At 35.8% G+C, this 21997-nt stretch overlaps 3 protein-coding genes across 3 annotated transcripts in view; 1 reads left to right on the forward strand and 2 right to left on the reverse strand.

Moving 5' to 3' along the window:
- Positions 1-21997, reverse strand: part of mettl5 (methyltransferase 5, N6-adenosine) — a 410912-nt gene that overhangs the window by 21960 nt on the left and 366955 nt on the right. The gene's annotated exons all lie outside the window — the stretch shown is intronic.
- Positions 125-3946, reverse strand: cxcr1 (chemokine (C-X-C motif) receptor 1). Its single transcript, XM_079881457.1, has 2 exons — positions 3687-3946; positions 125-3035 (listed from the first exon to the last, which is right to left on the reverse strand). Exons 1-2 carry the CDS (start codon positions 3694-3696, stop codon positions 1942-1944), a joined length of 1104 nt encoding a protein of 367 aa, XP_079737583.1. The 5' UTR covers positions 3697-3946; the 3' UTR covers positions 125-1941.
- On the forward strand, positions 7581-21602 carry arpc2 (actin related protein 2/3 complex, subunit 2). Its single transcript, XM_079881219.1, has 10 exons — positions 7581-7807; positions 9362-9396; positions 9553-9665; positions 12934-12979; positions 13052-13238; positions 13565-13658; positions 15261-15387; positions 16725-16825; positions 19185-19285; positions 20821-21602. Exons 1-10 carry the CDS (start codon positions 7734-7736, stop codon positions 20840-20842), a joined length of 900 nt encoding a protein of 299 aa, XP_079737345.1. The 5' UTR covers positions 7581-7733; the 3' UTR covers positions 20843-21602.

Below are 21997 nucleotides of genomic sequence, written 5' to 3' on the forward strand. Positions count from 1 at the left end.
AATAAACCCCTAATTAAGTGTGTACTGATCGCCCTTTCTGAGTTTATTGTGCAACATGCTCGGGCTGACGGTATATTAAAGGGACATGAGAGTGTTCATATAGCATTTTTATTTTTTAAACTTACAAATGAGCATATAAAACAAACAAACAGTACATCCATTTTAAGTCCTGGAGAGGTTTTGTTATTATTGCATTCATTTAAGGCTGATAAACCATCGCACCATAAACACTTCATGAGTACAAAAATATAATATAATACCCCTCCAGAATGCCCTGAATGAAATGAAGAATACTGTAAAATTAATGGAGGAAAAAAGTACATTATGCATTATGAAAAGAAGTATAATGCATTTTGATGCATTATACAAGTGCATTTTAGACTATAATCTCATAAATAAAAAGCATCTTGCTTGCTGACCACATACTGTACAAACCAGCAGCCTTGAGCAAAACATGACTATGAAAAGCTTTTGCGTGGTGTGTTGTAAGCAATTTCGCCAACATCAACCTCCTAGCATTATGCAATAGCATGTGTTTGTTTACTGGCAAGTCAAAAGAGTTCATCACCATTAAGTCTTTATGATATTATGCTTTCTCAGGTGGCTCGGGTCCATCCTTCAGTGTAAGTCAATGGGTTTCTTCACTTGTGCTATCATCGTCCTAGCACTTCCGGTCCCATTGTCCCAAAGTCAAATCGTTTTTTTTAATGGGTTTTTAGTTAAAAGCCTGAATAAGGTCTGTGGTGAACACAAGCTCAAGATGTTTTCACGTTTCAATCTTTGACACAAAATACATCAGTAAAAGTCAACTTGTGATTTTTTAAAAGCTTTTTTAGCTTTTACTAACAAGTGGCTAAATGGGACTATAACGATTGTCGGGGACATTAAATGGTCACCTTTAATGAAAATAATTTCACCCAAAAATGAACATTTTTGTCATTAATTACTCACACTCATGTTGTTCCAAACCCGTAACACTTTCGTTCATCAACCCGTAAGACTTTCTTCAATCTTCAGATTGAATTTAGGCTTTTATTCACATATAAACATTCATCAACTCACACATCAGTTGTGGTAGATGGAAGCTCAAGCATGTTCGCTTGACGAGCGAGAACCAATGAGGTTCATTCTCGTGTTACGCAGCACGTTTGAGCTTCAGCAAGAACCAATGAGGTTCATTCTTGCATCAAGCAGGTTCGGTTGAGTTTCTGCTTCTGTTCGCTGATCAATGTTTATATGTGAATAAAAGTCTAAATTAAATCTGTTCATCATATAAAGCAATCTAGTCTCCTTAAGCGTAACCAGTTGTCCGAAGCTTAATGGTGGTGGCGTTTAAGTCATGTGACTATAGTGTAGTTCATTTATAGCCTAACTTTAGCTTTTCACTTCCGCTGATTGTACTGTATTTGAGTTTCAGAATTCATAAAAGTTGAGTTAATTTGTGAAGATTATCATGATGAACAAAGGGTGTATGAATCATAAATGTTGTTGGCCACAAAGCTTATTTTCTGTAATCATCCAACAGCCCAAAGGAAAAAAAATCCTATTGGGTTTTTGTCCACAAAAATATGTCACCACTTCTATTCTCACCCAATCATGGATTTTACTCTTTCTGACCAATAGATGGAGCCAACGCAACATGGCAATTAGTCTCTAGAAGAGGGGTCTCCAATCCTGCTCCTAGAGGGCCACTTTCCTGCAGAGTTTAGTTCCAACACAACTACCTGGAAGTTTCTAGTAGTCTTGAAGACCTTGATTATCTGGTTCAGATGTTATGAATTAGAGCTAAAGCTACACTTTGACGGAAAGTAGCCCTTCAGGAACATAATATAGGACACCCCTGCTCTATAACACAGTGTTGTTGTATTTCAAGCAAACATGGAAAGGTGCACTAAGTGTCTTGCAATTCACATACATTGATGTCCATGGCCTGGCAGTAGCTCACAAGAAGCTGGAAGTGACTTCTGAGGTCAGAGAGGAGGAAGACCTACTAGATCTAGAGACTGAGATCCGGTTCAGAAGTCCATTTCTATGGAGCAACTGCAGAAGCCTTCTTCTGAACTTCTCTCCCACAAAGGCGTACAGCACTGGGTTCACGCAGCAATGCAGAAGCCCAAAGTTTTGAGTTGCGAACACGGCGATGTCCATCGATGTCCGTGCGAAACAGTTGAAGTGAACCACTTTGGCCCTCATGAGGGTGTCAACCATCATGGAAACATGGAAGGGGGTCCAGCACAGAAGAAAAACCACGACCACGGCTACGATCACCTTCATGGCCTTGTGCCTCTGGAAACCACGTGTACGCAACAGCCGCGCCACTGTCACGCTGTAGCAGACCAACATGACCACCAGAGGGAGAAGGAAGCCCAGCAGATGCCTCATGATACGTGTGGCCAGTCGCCACTCGTCGGCGTGGTCTGTCTCGAAGCGTTCTGCACAAATAATCTTCTGGGAATGTTGGTTGTAAAATGCCTCATTGTAGAGTGATGGCAAGGACAGCACAAAGCCCAAAACCCACACCAATACACAGGCGACCCCACTGCACAGTCTCCTCTGAGCCTTCCTGGACTCCATAGCCCGTACGATGACCAAGTAACGGTCCACACTGATGCACACCAAAAACAAGATGCTGGTGTAGAAGTTCACTTCCTTCACCAGGTTAACCAACTTGCATAAAACATCACCAAACACCCAACCTTCGATCACGGAAACCGCCGAAAAGGGCAGAACGAGAGCCAGTAACGTGTCGGCCAGCATCAGGTTGAATAGGTAAACATCTGAAGCAGAAAGAGAGCGTCTATTAGAGCCGATGACCCAGCCTACGATCAGATTCCCGGGAATAGCCATCAGAAAGATGAACACGTAGAAGACACAGAATGAAATGTTGATGGCATCCGCCATATTGATGGAGGAGCAGAGTAGCGTTTTCTCATCCACAACAAATTCAGTTTCGTTCAGGTCTGTATAGTTGAACTCTTCATTGTAGAATTCACTGAAGTCCTTGATAGTCCCCATATGATAAGAGGTGTTCAGATCTGTAGAGAAGAACAAATAGAAAAGCAATGTATTATTAATAATTTATAAATAAACAATTTTTCCGACAAGAAATACTGTACAGTTTAGTAGCTTAACTCTGTATCAAATTGATACAAATCAAATTAAGAAAAAAAAAAAAAAACACCTTACATTTAAAAATAAATTCATACATTCATACATTTTTTTTCTTCATCAGTTTTTATTAATGAAATTCACTATACATTTTTTTGTCTAATGTCTAAAAAAAAAAAAACAATACATTAATTATTTGATATTCTAACAGATTTTTTAGTGGGCAGTTGACATTTAAAATGTTTTTCTGCAATGTGACATGCTATCTTAAACTATTTTACTGTTATTATTAAAACTGTTACTATTTAAAATGTAGCTTTTTAGGCCCATTGCATGCTGTATATATTAGCTTTTTTTAATTGAAGGTTTACATGGAAATATACTAGCAAAATTTATTTTTCAGATGGTTAAACATTTTTAGGGAAAGCTGAAATGGTCCCATAGGCCTATACATTAATATAAATTTTATCTGTTTTTAAATAAACATTTTCAGTGTCAACGACTTAAAAGCGTTTGATAATAAGATTTCCAAATGACTGACTTCTAAATGAATGATAAAATTAAGATATGGGACTTACCAGTCATCATAACTTCTTTTGTACGTGCTGTACGTGAGAATCCACGGGATACAATGTTAGACTTGTGTGCTGAAGGTTCCTTTATACTCTTTGAAGGGATGTTGATATATCCTGTTTGCCTAAGTCCTAAAAGTTACCTAAAGTGCACCATCTCAACTAAGATGCTCCGATTCTTCTCAAAAACGTATTCTCGGTACTCATGACATATCTGGAATAATCTTTCCCCCTTTCACAGGAGACAAGCAGATCTCACATTTATGTCTCCAATATCTGAATGGGATGCAGAAGATTAGGATGTTTGGTGATGTTGCTTTTATGTAGCAACAAGAAAGCAGAAGGTAAGAGATGTATGCTGGGGGAATTTGAGACATTCAAATGGTCACAAGATCCTCACTCGTGTTCAATCAGACATAAACATGATCAAAACACCAAAAGTGAAACTAAGAATCATGTGGACTAAAATCATAATATTTATGATACAAAGTCATGGGGCCATTTAATAAGAATTCTGAAACCCAGTTTTAAATCATAATTTTGGTTGTGAATATTAATAGGAACATTAATGGGTTTCTTTCTACATATACATGACAGTCTTACAATTGTTATATTTAAATAACAGTCATAAAATATATTCTGTGATTCATGTGCATTGCAAAAAAAAAAAAAAAAAAAAAAAACTAATAAAAAAAACCTGATGAAAATAAATTATTTTAATTTTAAGAGTAAATCTAACTAGGAAATCAAACACATTTAAACTAATACATAATTTCATTATTTGTTACATATTGTGTGACTGTAAAATAACATTTTTGAATTTTAAATGAATCAAAGAACACCATAAACATGATTTAGAAAAACCTAAAATACGTAATATGGAAGTGATTGTTCAACATCGGAGGAAAGATGCGTCACATGTGAAGAGATGTGAGGCCACAAATCATCACTTACCAACATTTATCAGGGAAATTGAGCAACTCCGTCCCACTATGGTTTGTCCTGAAGACGCTGTAAACAAGTGTTTCTCACATGGGAAGCGACCAATTTAATTTCATTGGCTATTTTTAAATGCAGAAAAGTAACCATAAACTGGAGATATCCTGGGTATTTGAGTTTTTTTTTTTTTTTTACATCTTTGGACCTTCATTTATGAATATTGATGTGGTGTGTAAACAAACATGCAGAGCAATCCTTTCAGGTGTAAATGATAAAATATCTGTTTTTTATATTTTGAGGTGTAAGAGAGGCTAGCTAGTAAGTGCGAGTAAACCCCACTCCCCTGGCCTCAGGAGGCGCACTATTGTATTAGAAACTGTGGTCTTTAGCGCCCTTGTTAGTCTGTCCACATCCCATGCCGGTGACGCTGGTTTGAACCTCAGAGAAGTGCGAGTAGATCCAGAGGGGTTATACTGGTGCCGTGACCCGGATTGGAGTGAGGTATATTTAAAATCATTGAAAGCACAGATCTTGTATTGACAATGTAAGAGTCCAGCACTTTGAAAAGTCTCATCCCAAAGACTTTCAATGAATTTAAGGTCTGGACTCAAATGTGCCGATTCATGTGTGAAAATGATTCTTCATGCTCCCTCCCAACCATTCTTTCACAATTTGAGTCTGATGAATCTTGATATTGTCTTCCTGGAATATGGCCATGATGTGTCTTCTCACATGGTTGTTTAAGAAATGAAAAGCTACACACTCCATCATTAGGGTTAGAAGAACTGTTGCCAAACATATAACATGATACATAATAATCACGGCAATAATGATTCAATTGTCACAATTATGTTCAGTTTAGTTTGAGTTTTCATGGACCTTCTGTTTGTATTGGTTAGTCACACATGTTTCTTTGGTTAGATTTCCGCCACTAATCTGTTTCCTTGGTTACCGTCATGTGTATCAGATGTGTATTGTCATTACATTACCTCGTTTGCATTTAGTAGCCTACTCAAGTTTCCCGGTCACCGGTATGTTAAGTTGTGTTGTGCTAATGCCTGTCTGCCTACTCTTGGATTACCTGTTATTAAACTATGTTTGGAACTATATTTTTCTGTCTTTGTCTTCCTTCTAGCACACGCACGTGACACCAATTATAGACTATTAAGCATTTGCCTATTTAAATCCAAACATTTGGGGGCTGGGCTGAGAATGGTATAATATAGGCATATTTATAGATATTCCCCCAAACATGAATATTTGAATGTAATAATTGTAAATGACTTAATGCAAAGTTATTTTAAAATAAGTGCTAGAATTCTGTTTAGATTTACGTTATTGTCAGCAATGTGATCAAGTACAATGAGATTTGATCTTAAATTAGATGACTTTGTGAAATTTAAAGCAGCGTGAATCTGGTCCGGCCCTTTTTGACTAAGACCCCTTTCTGCTGTGTTCAGGACAGGAAGAAACACGTCTCTCTGTGAAGAATAAGGCAAGGAATGCAAGATGAGATGTAAAGTGGTTGTATTACATCGGAATGTTATATAAGTTCATTCATAGCATTTCAAGCATTCATATTAAAATATGGTAGGCACAAGATAACCCATATAGGGGCAGAAAATCTCAAATTAGGTATTTTTAATATCTCAGCAATCAAAATATTGTGTGCAATCAAAGGTCAGAGATTTCAACATTTGAACTCAAAAATGTTCATCTATTTCTTCCAAATCCAATTTATATATTTTATGTTGAAAGATCAAGTTTCTTTGTAAACTGTGATAACCTGTAAATAGGGAGACATCCCAGCCCCACTTCATTCCACGAAAGTAAAAACATTTTATAGACAGAGAATGGAAAATTGTGTCCTTCTCCGATTACAGTCTGTGTAAATGGCAACAAAAAGAAAGAGGTGAAAATTCTTGCCTGAAAGCCTCAGGCTAATCAGTTTCATCAAAGATCCTCAGAAGCTGATGCATGTTTATGATACTTTCCAATCAAAATAAAGATCTCTGCAGTGAATGTTAATGAGCCAAATGAATAGGATTTTAATAGGAGTAGATAGAACAAGATAATAATTCTTAAAGTAATAGTTCACCCAACTATTTTGTCATTGTTTACTTACCCTCATGTTATTCCAAACCCGCATGCTGGCATTTTTCCAAAAAACACAGAAAGGGAACTTTGAAGAATCTAGTTATCTTGTGTAACACTCATATAAATAAAGGTTCCAAAAGGACGTTTGTATACTATGCCATAGAATAACCATTTTTGGTTCCGCAGAAAACCTTTCAGTAAACAGATCTTAAAATAACCTTTTTTTTTTCTTATTGTGAAGAACAGTCTTACAATATGAAGAACCCTTTTCAACTTTAAAGAACCTTTTGTGCAGTGGAAAGATTCTAAAGTTGTTAAAGTTCCTGCATGAACCACCGCTAGCAGTTATTTTTAAGAGTGAATGACACAAAATACACACTGACACACAAACTATTTTGCTACTGCCTTAACTGGAGGAAATTTTCTAAACATCAAACTCACTCAAATCTCAGGCAAGACAAATTTAGCCTTATAACAAAACATAACAAAACAACCGTAGCCTACTAGATAATCACAACACTGTCCTAAATTTTCATCATGAGGAACAAAAGATCGAATTTTAGACACATATTGTAGCAAAATACATAATTATTCAGTTTTCTTAAAATCGATTTCATTTTCTTTTTAGTAACTGGACAGTATACAGCACAGTAGCCAATAGGCTATTTGTATCAACAGGCCTTTCACAATCAAAACTGGGAAATATCAGAGAATGGCCCCAAACAGCGCGATTTCAATAAACTAATTAATGTAAATGTAATAATATAAAATAAAATATCTGAAGTATTTTAGAAAGAACGAATAAATAGTAGAAATTCTTATTTAATTTCAGGATATGATTAGCACAAACGAACAGGCAGTGACGCGGGCAGCTCGCGGGTCTTTCGAGTCAATGCGGAAGCGGCCAGAGGTCTAGGAGCAGGAAAACCAAAACGATTGTAGTAGGATTGTAGAACAGCAATATTTACTCTTATTTTTTTAATTCCACATAGCCATTAAACAGTCATTTAAATCATCATGATTTTGTTGGAAATCAACAATCGGATCATAGAGGAGACTCTCACCCTCAAATTCGACAGCGCGAGCAACGGGTAAGAGGAAGATCTTCCTGTCTGAGTCAGAACTCACATCAAACATCGCTCATCTGATGCATGCATGCGTTGACAAGAGACATATTTTCTTTTGCACGGATAAAATAACATAACGCATGCATTCGTGTTCGATTGATTCTGTTCTGTGAGCTAATCTGTTGATTGTCCGTGGTCGAGTAATGAAGTATCCTGTATGGGGTGTGTCCAGCTGTTCAGGTCACATAGAAAACAATGATTTATGTGTGAGTGAGAGTGGATCAGTGTGTCAAGTGATTGCTAAAACAAATCTCGTGAGTGATTCTGACCATTTCATACATGTCGCTTTCGGCTGACCAGATTTCTATAAATGCTTAGTCCCAGTGAAGACTGAAGACACTTCCTGTTCATAGCGTCCATGTAAATCAGTTGAATAGCCTACATGTCGCTGCAAGAACAAGCAACTATCAGACCCGTCCATGCAGGATGAAGTAGCTTAGTTTGCAGACAGTTCCTCGGGAACTTCTCTCCCCTTCATTTCATTCTTCTCCAATATGTGTGACTTTGCGCGTGCTTGCGCTCGAGTTGGAACGGCCACGCGCCTGCTGTGACTCATCATCAAAGGATATAAATATAACGAAGTTATGATTTGTTTCCGCTTTGTGTTTAAAAAAAAGAAGGTGATTTTCCTTAAAATAAAAGTAAATGAAATGGCACGTTATTGCTTTTAAAAGGAATAATTCATCAAAACATAAAAATTCTGTCATTGTTTACATTATTACTGGGATCCTTTAAGGTACAGTTCACACAAAAATGAAAATTCTGTCATAATTTATTCACTTTCAAGTTGTTCCAACCCAGTATTAATTTCTTTCTCCTGCTGAACACAAAAGAAGATATTTTGAAGAATGTTGGAAACTAAACATTTGATTGACCCCATTGACCCCATTCCCATATTATGGAAGTCAGTGGGGTCCATCGGGTGTTTGGTTTACCATATTTTTCACAATAGCTTCTTTTGTGTTCAACAGAAGAATGAAATTCATACAGGTTTGGAACAACTTGAAAGTGAATAAATGATGACAGAATTTGTCATTTTTGGGTGAACTGTACCTTTAATTTTGATTGGTCAATCACAACATTATGGTATAATAATATTTCTTGATAATGACCGCTGTTCATGACCACACCGTATAAATAACCTATATTAGCATTGTACAAACTAATACAATTATTTCAACAGTGAATATTGAATGTCCATGGCAAGTAGTTGTGTAGTAAGTGGAATAATGTACTATTGCATAATAATGGATGACTTATCCCTTACCTTTTCTCACGTTTTCTTATTTTTGTTTTAATTTTTGTGTTTCATGTGGAAAATACTATCAATTGGATGAACTGTTCTTTTAAATATCATTCATGTTCCTGCTCAGCCTTAATGAGGCTGAATATCCATTTGCTGTCCCGAATTTAAAGTGACAGTACCTTGATTTTCCTATCTTAGTGCCCACACGGCCTATAGATTGTCATTCATTTCCAGATAGCAGACTCACAAAATGCTTTTTTTCTTTCTTTCAGGAACAAGCCTGAAGCAGTAGAAGTTACATTTGCAGGTAAGGGTGAAATATGAGTGACCTCAGAAGTGGAAGTCTTTCTGTTGTTAATCCAAACTGTGTTATTACTATGCATGTATTTTATTGATCAAATATATACACTGATAAAAGCAAAGTGAATGATTGGAATGGGACCTGATTATATTTTTGCTACAGACTTCGATGGTGTGCTTTACCACATCTCCAACCCCAATGGAGACAAAACTAAACTAATGGTCAGCATCTCTCTCAAGTTCTACAAGGAGCTTCAGGAGCACGGCGCCGACGAGGTACGAGAACATGTCAAGAACATATCCGAGTGGAATTTCAGTGAGCCTAAAAATTGGCTTTATCTTTTTATGCAAAAAATACACTACCATTTGGGGACGTTATGCTTTTTTTTTTTTTTTTAAATACAGTTAAAACTGAAATATTCAGAAATTTTATTACAATTTAATAGAACTGTTTTCTATTTGAATATATTTTAAAATGTAATTTATTCCTGTGATCAAAGCTGTATTTTCAGCATCATTACTCCAGTCTTCAGTGTCACATGATCCTTCAGAAATCATTCTAATATGATGATTTGCTGCTCAAGAAACATTTCTTACTGAACAGTTTTGCTCCTTAATATTTTTGTGCAAACCATGATACTTTTTTCAGGATTCTTTGATGAATGGAAAGTTCAAAAGATCAGAATTAATTTGAAATTGAAATCTTTTGTAACATTTGAAATGTCTTTATTGTCACTTTTGGCCAATTTAATGTGCCCTTGCTGAATAAAAGTATAAATTTCTTTAAAATAAATCATACTGACCCCAAACTTTTGAACGGTAGTGTATTTTAATTACTTGTTCCTTTTGATTTCGAGTGAAATATGACCTGGTTTATTATTTTTATGAGTGTTACAACATTATGTTCAATGCAGTTTTTCACAAGAACATCATCATAGCTTACTGAGCAAATGGACTAGTAGTTTGCAAGATTGCAACTTTTATAGATTATATATTGTAATTCTTGTCTGTTACAAAAGTACAGTTCAGGTTTCCTATGGACAATTATGCAATGTGAAGTTGCCGACAAGTTGCTTTATTTCACACAGTCTTTTGTGTCATTCTTTCATACGGTTCTTGTCCTGTGATTTTACATGGCTCAGTCCAGGGTGATCACATTTAAGCACCATGTAAGGTTTTAAATGACTTGTGGTTTCACTATGAAACAGGAAGTGTCTATGACTCGCTTTGGATGGAGGAAGTCACACGTTGTAAAAAAAGAAACATTGGTTCCTTGTCCTTTTAAGCCAGTGTTGTGTTCTGTTTATTTGCTGTTTTAAATATTGAATTGATTCATTATTTGCTGTGATGTTTCAAGATCATTGCAGTTGCATCGGCAGGATTTTGAATCAGTGCATTGAGAAAAAAAATGAATGAATTGTTTTTAGGGAAGGATTATCAAGAATCTTTAGGGTTCATGGAGTTGAGGTTGATGGGTAGCCTTTTCCCTGCCAATGCAAATAAATATTCAAAGTATGTTCCAGCCCCATTCAGGACTGCCAATGTAAATCAAACGAATTACCAATGCAAAATAGAGGAACCAGTAGAATGGCCCTCAGCTTTCCTGTCTGCTCTTGCCATCCACACAGATACAATCTCTGAGACAAAAATTAATTCAAATGAGTTTTTTTCCCCCTGGCAACTGTTTTATTTGTTGAAAATATCTTGTCTATATACTGACATTCAGGCTAAAACAGATGACAAAAGATAAAATACAGGGAACTCAAAGCATGTTAAAAATGCCAGGAATGAAACAAGCCAGTGCCTGTTATTTCATACGTGGTTAGTGACATGAAATAGTTTTTTGGATGTTGATGTGCCCTGAAATGTGACATTCTATACTTTATTTAAAAATGCATTTTATTCATACCGTTATAATTGTTACACATGCTGATATTTTAGGACCTGTTTTTTTTTTATGAGCTAGTTAACTCTGTCAGTGCTGTTCAATGACAGATTTAAAATAAAATAAATTATTTCAATGAAATTATTGTACTATATTTTAGTTTGATAATGTTTTTTATTTAATATTTTGTATTTTTAGGGAATTGTATGGCACTACATTATATTTATGCAGTAGTTATAATCCAATTTATTCACTTTTTGAGCATGGACCTTAAAATGAAATTACCAACTTAAACGGTCATATTTCTGTAATGCTTTGGAGCACAGACTTAAGTTTGGTCTCTTTTTAATTTAAAGATGACACTTGGCAGATTATTGTTGAAGTGAAAAAAAGTATATAAAAGGGAACTTGAAAAAAATTATAAAATGTTATATTTATTATGCACAAAAATAACATTTAAAATTTTTATATGAAATATGTATTTTCCAAAACACGTTTGACTCTAAAACTGTGAGGAAAATCAAAGCCATAAATCTAAACAAGCTGTGTTCCAAATGTATGGTTGATATCTCAAAAAATGTGCTTTCAGAAAGAATTTGTATTGGTGCAGTACCAAATACAATACAACAATACAAGTGTTACTGTTTTACCTTTTTTGGACCATTTTACCTTTTTTGAATCATGTTCATATTTTTTTGTTTACACAACATGTACTAAAACCTTTACCAAGTTTCGTACCATTCCGATGAAGTAAAAAAAATAATAACATTTTTCGGTCAAAAATGACCAGGCCGCACCAGAGGGTTTAGCTAAAAAGTGTAGTAAATAGTAAACAGCAGTAGGGCCTAAGATATACACTTTCACTTGTAAAAATTTAAATTTAATCTAAAATCAAGATGTTCACTTTATAATATTTTTAATCTTACAGTTAAATCCGGCTTCTAGTTCATAAACGCCAGAGGAGAACTGGCCCCCGACTGAGCCTGGGTTCTCCCAAGGTTTTTTTTTCTCCATTAGGTCACCTGATGGAGTTTTAGGTCACCATTAGGTCACCTGATGGAGTTTTAGGTCACCATTAAGTCACCTGATGGAGTTTTAGGTCACCATTAGGTCACCTGATGGAGTTTTAGGTCACCATTAAGTCACCTGATGGAGTTTTAGGTCACCATTAGGTCACCTGATGGAGTTTTAGGTCACCATTAGGTCACCTGATGGAGTTTTAGGTCACCATTAGGTCACTTGATGGAGTTTTAGGTCACCATTAGGTCATCTGATGGAGTTTTAGGTCACCATTAGGTCACCATTAGGTCACTTGATGGAGTTTTTCGGTTCCTTGCCACTGTTGCCTTTGGCTTTCTCAGTTGGGGATATTTAATTTAATTTAATCAATCAATAATACTATTGATCAGCCTTACCAAACGTGGATGTTTTTTCCACTAGAAACAAACCTTGTTGTGTTATTTTGATTTAATACTGTGAAGCTGCTTTGATACAATCTGTATTGTGAAAAGCGCTATATAAATATACTTGACTTGACTTTGAAGTATATTGCATTAACTTTGTTGCAGTTGTTATTATTCTTATAGAATAATTCAGTGTTTTTGTCCTTTTTTAAATTAGACTTTGAGATTTAAATTTTTGAATTTTGTTTTGTTTCAGTTGCTGAAGCGTGTTTATGGCAATTTCCTCGTGGCACCAGAAGATGGTAAGCTAAACGGTAAGAATTTATTACTGTAAGAATTTTGGTTTGACGGTTTGTTGCTGTTCCTCTCTGAAGGGTACAATATTTCACTGCTCTTTGACCTGGAGGCACTTCCGCCCAACAAAGAGGAGGTGATCCACCAGGCCGGCATTCTCAAGAGGAACTGCTTTGCTTCTGTCTTCGAGAAGTACTTTAATTTCCAGGAGGAGGGTCGTGAGGGAGAGAAGCGGGCTGTTGTCCATTACAGGGATGACGAGTCTATGTAAGATACTTGATCTTTCTTCATTAGTCCTGCAACTGACAAATTATTGATAATCAACAAATCGAGTCTTTATTTGTCTGATTAATTGAATAAAATTTTATTATTTTGCATTTAATTGACAAAACATATTATCATTTTGCAATTTTCAGGCCGTAAGGGACTAGAATTAGACTAGAATTTGACAGTTTCTGAAGAAATTGAGTGGCGCAAATCTTTTCACCATATTAATTACTTCAGATAAACATATAGGTGTATATATATATACAACACCCCTAGCACACCGTTTATAATCCAGCTCACATCTCACCTGTGTTTGTGTTTTCCAGGTATATTGAGGCTAAGAAAGACCGAGTAACTGTTGTGTTCAGCACAGTGTTCAAGGATGACGACGATGTCATCATCGGGAAAGTGTTCATGCAGGTTCGCTCATTTTGTCCCATTTCTTTGGAATAGTTGGTTCTCAGGTTCAGTCTCGACCATTTCTGTTTTGACTCGCCATTCAATCATTTTTGTATGCTTACAATGTTGAAACACATGTCCTCTGGGTGTTTTGCAATCCAGTCATTTTGTGTCATGGTTTCCTATTTAAACCACTGTATGACGTCATCCACCAACGCTGTCATTCCTGTAATTATTTACAGAATGAAATGCTATCATTTAAAACTCATGACTCAACATTTTAAGTCATTGTATAGCACTGTAACATATGTACAGTCATCCCAAAAAGTATTCTGACAAACAAGCCACAATCTAAAATATTTGCTTTATATAAAAAGCACTCATTTTAATCAAAATATTTAGTTTACATGTAATGCAGTGAGCTTTTTAAGTGTCCAGAAGTGTCCAAATATGTTTTGGGGCTACATAATACATCTATAGAAATTTATTATATTTGCTGATGTCTAAAAAGGATCAAGATCAATTTAGAAGCAACACTGCATAAGATTCAGACTTGTTTTCATAGACTGCGTCTTTAAGACTGTGAACCAGCAGTTAAACACAAGTGAAGTTTTAATATTTTATGCAGCGTGGGTTATCTTGTTTTAAGGGTTTTTAGATATTTTAACTGGAAAGTAAGAGTTAAGTACCAAGAAAATGATTTTCTTCAGTGTATACACTTTCAAATTTGGGAGTCAGATTTTTTTTTTTAAGAATTCTCTTATGCATAGTAAGCCTGCATTTGTTGGATCAAAAATACAGTAAAAACTAATTTTTAAAAATATCATTACAATTTAAAATAATTGTTTTCCATTTTGTATATATCGTATAATGTAATTTATTTTTGCTGGAAAGTACAATAGTGGGCAAAATTGATGTCCGGCCTTAGGAAAATTGACATCTTCACCCTTGATTCAAATATTATTCAAAATGTATTAAAGATTTTGTAATCGTATTGCATAATTGTGCTTGAAGTCAATTGTTCTATTTGTGATAACGCAATGAAATTGTGTAGACATAATTTCTGGCGAGGCTGTCATACAAAGAAATTATTAACACAAGCAAAAACAAGAGATAACAAACAAAATATTAATAACTGGTTGTTGTTATGTATTATGTATGCTTTTTTTTTTGTTTTTCTATGCTTTTTTTTTTGCATAGTAAAATAAATCCTGCAGCTGTAGTTTGTCTTTTTTGCCAAATCATTTTCAGATAAGTTCCATAACCAAGTTTAGTGTTTTGTTCTTCCCTCATATTTTAAATAATCCCTAAATATAAAGTATTTTACTCATGATTTGATTGATTAATCGAACTTGTAGGGGGTCGTAAAAAACAAAAATCCCCTCCGGACATCGCTTTTGGCCTCTTTTATACAATGAATGACGATGTAATAATGTCTATGTTTGGGATAATCCAATTAATGAAATGCTTTACAAATGAAAGGCACTTCTAATGTAATTTGACTGTTTTCACAAAATCACCTGCACGTAATGATGTCAGCAGTGCAAACCCCCACCAGGACGGCTGCTGTGTTTGTTACAGTGGCGTGTTGACAGACCGATGACTGTTTCTCTCTGTGTTCAGGAGTTTAAGGAGGGCAGGAGGGCCAGTCACACGGCTCCGCAGGTGCTGTTCAGTCACAGAGAGCCTCCTCTCGAGCTGAAGGATACTGACGCCACTGTGGGAGACAACATCGGCTACATCACTTTTGGTTTGTACCATGAGGTCACATACACACAAACAGGAATTTAGTGTCGAGAATGGTTATTTTTACTCACAAATGGCTCTAAGAAAGTGTTCATTTTGGACCCTGGTTAAACACTGTTATCAACCACATCTACTAGCTGGAACAAAGTTAAATATAGACTCTTGTCAGGTTTACTTGGTGATGACTTGCACGTTAATACGTGGCCAGAACAAAGCGCTTCTGCTTACCTGTGGCAGGTACACTGTGTATTTGCATTTGGTTCAAGAGAGCAAACGCCCAGCTTCTCTTCATGGCGGTTACACAAACCTCTTAATGATTAAAAAAAACACCACACCCTTTTTATCAAAGCCAACGACGTTTACCAGCGCTACTCTACTTCAGTTTTTCATGCAACCAAGGAAGTATTTGGAGACATGCAATGTTTACCGAGTGATTATTTAGTTAATTTCTTGTTCATTTTACTCTGGTAGCTTGCAGCAGTAACTGAAACTACTGCTCTTTTAGTGTTAACCTATGCAAACCTCATATTACAGATTGATGTATTCTGGGAAAAATGCTTTTAGTTACTCAGATTGACGTTATACCTTTAGGATTACACATCTGTTTTCAAGTTTCATTGATTTAAATGACTTCTTAAGTATTTAATTAGTTTTTCTCCCCTTTTTCCAGTTGAAATGTCTAACAATTCTTTAAACAGGATCAATTTACTTAAGCAACACTGAAGATTTTCAGACTTGTTTTCACAGTGTCTAATGTGAGTGTATTTTGTCTTACTGATCTGGCAGATTTTTATTTTATTTTAAGTATAAACAAGTTAAGAAGAAGTGAAAGAATCTGTCTGTGCAGTAAGGCAAAATACTCTCATGATAAAGACACAACCTATGAAACCGAGTCTAAATATCTTATGCAGTGTTGCTTAAGTAAATGTATCTTGTTTTAAGGATTTTGATACATTTTTTTTGTTTTTTTTTGCAGTAAAACATAAATAAAATACTTGTATATTTTTTTAAATAATAAATATGTATTTTATATTGGTAACACTTTATTTTAAGGTGACGTAGTTACACGTTACTACATGTACTTACTATAGTAATAACAGTAAATTATGCATAATTACAAGTAACTAACTCTATAGTAAGTACATGTAGTTAATTAATATTACTCAGTACTTATTTGAGTAAGCACAATGTAACTACGTCACCTTAAAATAAAGTGTAACCTTTTTTTGCAGTATTTTTATTCATAGTATGTATATGTTACCCAAATATCACATTTACACTGAATGTCATATTCTATTTTAAATATAAATCCTAAAATTATTTGAAATGATTTCCAACCAGTGCTGTTCCCCCGACACACCAACGCAAGTACCAGAGACAACACCATCAACCTCATCCACACCTTCCGGGACTATCTGCACTACCACATAAAGTGCTCCAAGGTGAGACCCTCCTCAGAAACGCCTCAGTCGACCCAACAACGACTTATTGGCCTTGTTTACACCTGGTATTAAAATGCGTTTTGGTCGATCGGATCACAAGTAGACGAGAGAGACACATTCCTGTTTACACCTGGTGTTTTAATCCCTTTCTTTTGTCCACTTTCAACTAGAGGGTGACACGGGAGTGGATTTTCAAACCTCTCCCGTCCCACTCCCACAAAAAAAAATCCTGTCCCGTCCCAATCCCACGAAAAAACATCCAATCCCGTCCCAATCCCAGAAGAATGACTCCTATTCCCTCCCACTCCCGTGTTGTGTTTTTTTGACCGGAATCTCTGTTACAGTAAAAAAAATACAGTACAGATAACAGCATAGCACAGTTTATGTTACTTTATTGAATTGAAAGCCAGTTTAAACAATGCACATTAAACACATTAAATTTCCTGTAAATCATCCATGCAAACACACACACAGGCACACACGTATTATTTCAATTCAATTCAATTATTGTGATTTGATTTAATATTGACTCATTTGGATAAATATTAGGTAGGCTACACAAGATAGGCGTTATTTTTTCTCAAGAAAAAAACAACTCACCTAATGCTGTAAACATGCAGAGAGCCCTATCAGCTGGTAGTAGGCTATTATTTAAGGTTAAAAATAACTCAAATTAAATATAATGCGTTTTTTTATTATTATAATAACAACTTTATTTAATGACATAAGTAATAATATAATAAATATGTAATATAGAACACATATTTAGCAAAATACTCTCTATAGCTATTTTTTTTTCTTGCCAACTACATGCTATAGCCTATATTATGTTCATTAAATGGCTTTCCTGAGGTAAATGTGACATAATTGTTCTCCAGCTATGTTATTGACCTCTTCACGCTGATAAAAAACACTTTATTGATCGATATTATGTATGAGGAATATACATTTCGGTAAGTTGTACTGTATCTTTCAACAGTGTTCATTCGTGTTTATTTACTTTTAGCTAGTAGAGATGATCGTGTCACGTGCGCTAGGGATCTGTCACGTAACATTTACAAGCGCCAAAACGGTATTTATTGTTTGAATTTCGTAATAAAATTGACAGAATCTGAGAGCTGAGTTTTTTTTTAATATCATAAAGTAACCTCTGTCTAGTCTGTCGGTCTCCGTGTCCTCTTTGCGTCGCGATTTTTCTGTGCGTGAGAAAATGGATGTGTGTCGTGAGAGCGTGTGAAAAGCATGTGTCTCACGGTGAATGCGTGAGAGTTGGCAGCTCTGTCTTATATTATTGGTGGTTGGCATTGTATACTAACTTGGTGCATATATTACAGCCACCAACTGGTACGGGTGTGTGGAGCACGTCATTCACTTTACCAGCCACACCAAAGCAAACAAGAGAGCATAAAGAGACAGGGCAGATAGAATTTAGTTCAAAATTTAAATATAGAGTTTATTTATAGAAACTGTATATTTGTGTATAAAGTTGGGTAGGCTATCATAGTTTTATTACGATTCCTGGTCCCGCCCACTTCCGCTGACATTTTTTCCTGTCCCGTCCCAATCCCGTGATTAATAGTGATTTTGTTTCCCATTCCCGAAAAAATGTCAGCCTCTACTTTCAACCACTTCTGTCCTGATTTCTTTGTCGGGAGGGTTGATGGGTGGGTAAATATATGGGTTTTTTTCAGATCTTTCGATCTAATGGATGAAATAATCTTGCCCAATTTACATACTAGCAAAAAACATACAGAGAGCATCAGCTTTAGTTTCTGCTCTGACAGCCACAAGACCAGCCGAACGCTGTGAGTGAGTGTTAGAAATCAGGAATGGAGAGAACATTGTACTTGGTACATTTTTCATCTTCAAACCAAACTTGGGTCTTCAGCCGACAAAGTTTAATTCCCGTCTAGCTAGTGCGCTTCCCATAATGTTCACGCATTAGGCCAGTAGGCGGAGAGCAGACGGTCTTTTGTGGCTGTTCGAACTCGTTCCACCACATGAGCGTTTACACTACGAAAGTAATCCGGTCGAAAGCTTTTTCGACTCCCGCTGGAAGTGGTTGAAAGTGGACAAGCTCAAAATGTTTTAGACCCTGTTTACACCTTTATTTAGTGTCGTCCACTTGTGATCCGATCGACCGAAACGCATCTTAATACTAGGTGTAAACACGGCCTTTGTGTTTATGAGGGTTTGAGCAACGCCCTTGAGTTTGTAAAAAGCTTTTTAATGGGCTTTTTAGTTTGCATACTTGCCATTCAACCATTCGGCCCTTTGTTTGGTCAGATGAAACAAATATGCTGGGGGCTTTTGCCAGTGTGAAGTTAATGAATAATCGGTGTGTTTTCTCCTGTGTTAGGCCTACATCCACACTCGTATGAGGGCCAAGACCTCAGAGTTTCTCAAGGTACTCAACCGAGCTCGCCCAGACGCTGAGAAGAAAGAGATGAAAACTATTTCGTAAGTGTTGTTTTCACAACTTTTCGCACTTCACATGAAACCGCACATCAAAAAAAAAAAAACTTTCTCATGGGCTTTTTTTCCATTTGTGCTGATGTTGGTGCTTATCTCTGGGTTTTATCCAATACCAGAGGCACATACTTGCAAAAGATTAATTTGTGATAGTGTGTGTTTAACTGGCTCTGACTCTTCGTCTTTATTAATTACACAGAGGTGTTGCACCATTTGCTGACTCTTAGAGGTTGATCTGATCAGAGCAGATTAGTGTGTACTTTTTAAACACACTGGTTGTTGTTTGAGCTTGTTTAAACTGAAACTTGGCCAAATGTTACAAATTCTTTTAACTTTGCAACTACATGTCAACTAACTCTAATTAGAGCATTAGTTCCTACAAAGTTACTTATGGTCAGTATAATGTCTGTTGGGAAGCATCAAAATAAAGTGTTAGCAGATATTAAGCAATCAGTCTACTAATACTCTATTGACTGGTAGTTGACATGTGGTTGCAAAGTTACTTGTAGTTAGTAGAATGTCTACAGTGGACTATTGAAATAAAGTGTAATTTTTATATTAGGTTGTAGCCTGGGAAAACCCAGACAAACTTCCGGCAAATTTAGATTTGCTCTGCAAGTAGTCTGGCAAAGAGCCCATTCAAGCCGATTTCTAATCCGTCCAAATCGCGGCACCAATCAGAAACGTTGGGGTGGGCTTTACACAATGACGATCGCTCTGATTGGTTTTAAGTCTATCCAATTGCGCCCAGAGGCATTTGAGCGACGTCCGTTGGTGACGGCCCTTTGGAAATGAGTTATTAATGAAGCTTTGCCAAACCATTACTCAGTTACTACTGAGAATTTTAACCAGGCTAATTAGGTTGCCCATTTTGTTTAAAATGTGTATGCACTTCTACATTTCTTTTGTATTATGTGTCTGTAGTAAATGTTTCCAATATTGGGCCAGATTTACTAGCATCTTGCACCAGCGCAAGGTTAGGAGTTAAAAAACTACTGTCGGGATTTACCAAAGACTAAATTAGCGCTGAAAAGCCGTGGAATGGGTTATTTTTGCGGAGGACCTTATTGCATATGCATTTGTAGGAGTTTCCCTTTCAGATGCAACATTTATGGGAGGAGAGTATTTAAATGAATCACACAAGGTGATTTACTATGGTTTGCGCTAGTAAATTTACTGGTATTTGCGCCATTATTTACCGCCCCAAATAAAGCAAACGTATGTCTTAAACCAGACGCTAATTTGCGCTGCTCTTGGTAGATTGAGTTGGTCATTATGGAAATGATCCGGCTGCGTCTGTGTTCTTTAATTTGTTGTTTATTTCGTCAGTAGATCACACACAGAACTTTCCACTCCCATCGGTGCTTTTATGGGATTGCACACTTGCACTAATTTGACTTTAGTAAATCTGACCCATTGAGTATAAAATTATGATTTGCCACAGACTAGAGTGATATTTTATCACATTTATTCCACTGTTTTGACCTGGGAACATGAATCTAACCCTCACATGATCTGTTCAGGGGCAAGACCTTCTCTCGTTAAGGACATGATGTGCAATCACGAGACCAGCATCCGTGGACTCCATTATACACCTCTGGCCAGTGATGTCGATCCTCCACGTGGAATTTGCAACAGGGAGACAAATAAATTCCTCGCTTTGCATTTATAGGATAAATGTTATTTGTATGTTGGATAAACAGATTTTTTGATACACTCTTATGTTTCACTGTGTAGCGCTGTTGACTGACAGTGTTTTATTGACATAGTCATTGCAGTATTTTCCTTTTCCTCTTTCCTTCGTTTCGCCAAATGCATCAATATTGGACATCATGAAATGGTCATGAATAAACCAGTCTTCTATACAAGAGATTCTTTGTCTGTTCTTTGGGGTGAAATCATTTAAAAGTTTGGGTTTTTTAATGTTTTTGAGTCTCTATGCTCAAAAATACAGTAAAAACAGTAATATTGTTAAATATTATTACAATTCAAAACAACTGTTTTCTATTTGAATATATTTTGAAATGAAATTTATTCCTGTGATGTTTTTCAGCATCATTATTCCAGTCTTCAGTGTCACATGATCCTTCAGAAATCAATCTAATATGCGGATTTGATGCTGAAGAGACATTTCTTTTTGTTATCAATGTTAAAAACAGTTGTGCCTCTTTATATTTTTGTGGAAAACGTGATTTATTTTTCCAGGAGATCAAAATAACAGAACTAATGCACTATAAGGTATTCATAATGTATGTTATAATTCATTATATCTTTTCATAAATAATTGTAACCGAAGTTAAAATGCATTATATTTTCAGATTGCTTGTTACATCTGAAATTGGTTGTTTGTCATGTGTTTTAATGCATTTCCATGCAATGAATAGACAAGTATTGTAACTGTGGTTACAATTATACATGAGATCATATCATTAATTATAAGGTGCATTACAAGGCATAATTAATGCATTGAAAATATTGCATTATACAGGCTTCAAGTGTTACCGAAATCTTTTCTAAAATTATAAATGTTTACACTGTCACTTTTGATCAATTTAATCTGCCTTGCTGAAGTATTGATTTCTTATATATATATACACTAACCCTAACTTTCTAACCTAAATGTACTGTACATTATATAATAACAACACTGACCAGAAAATGAGGCCCATACTTGTTTTAATGTGGCACAGTAGAATGATA

The sequence above is a fragment of the Squalius cephalus genome (assembly GCF_949319135.1).
Source record: "Squalius cephalus genome assembly, chromosome: 9".
NCBI lineage: Eukaryota > Metazoa > Chordata > Actinopteri > Cypriniformes > Leuciscidae > Squalius > Squalius cephalus.

Coding starts and splice junctions, on each gene's coding strand:
- arpc2 (XM_079881219.1), top strand. CDS start 7,734: ATGATTTTGTTGGAAATCAACAATCGGATCATAGAGGAGACTCTCACC. Junction 9,666..12,933: donor AGGAGCACGGCGCCGACGAG/GTACGAGAACAT, acceptor GTTTTGTTTCAG/TTGCTGAAGCGTGTTTATGG. Junction 19,286..20,820: donor AAAGAGATGAAAACTATTTC/GTAAGTGTTGTT, acceptor TGATCTGTTCAG/GGGCAAGACCTTCTCTCGTT.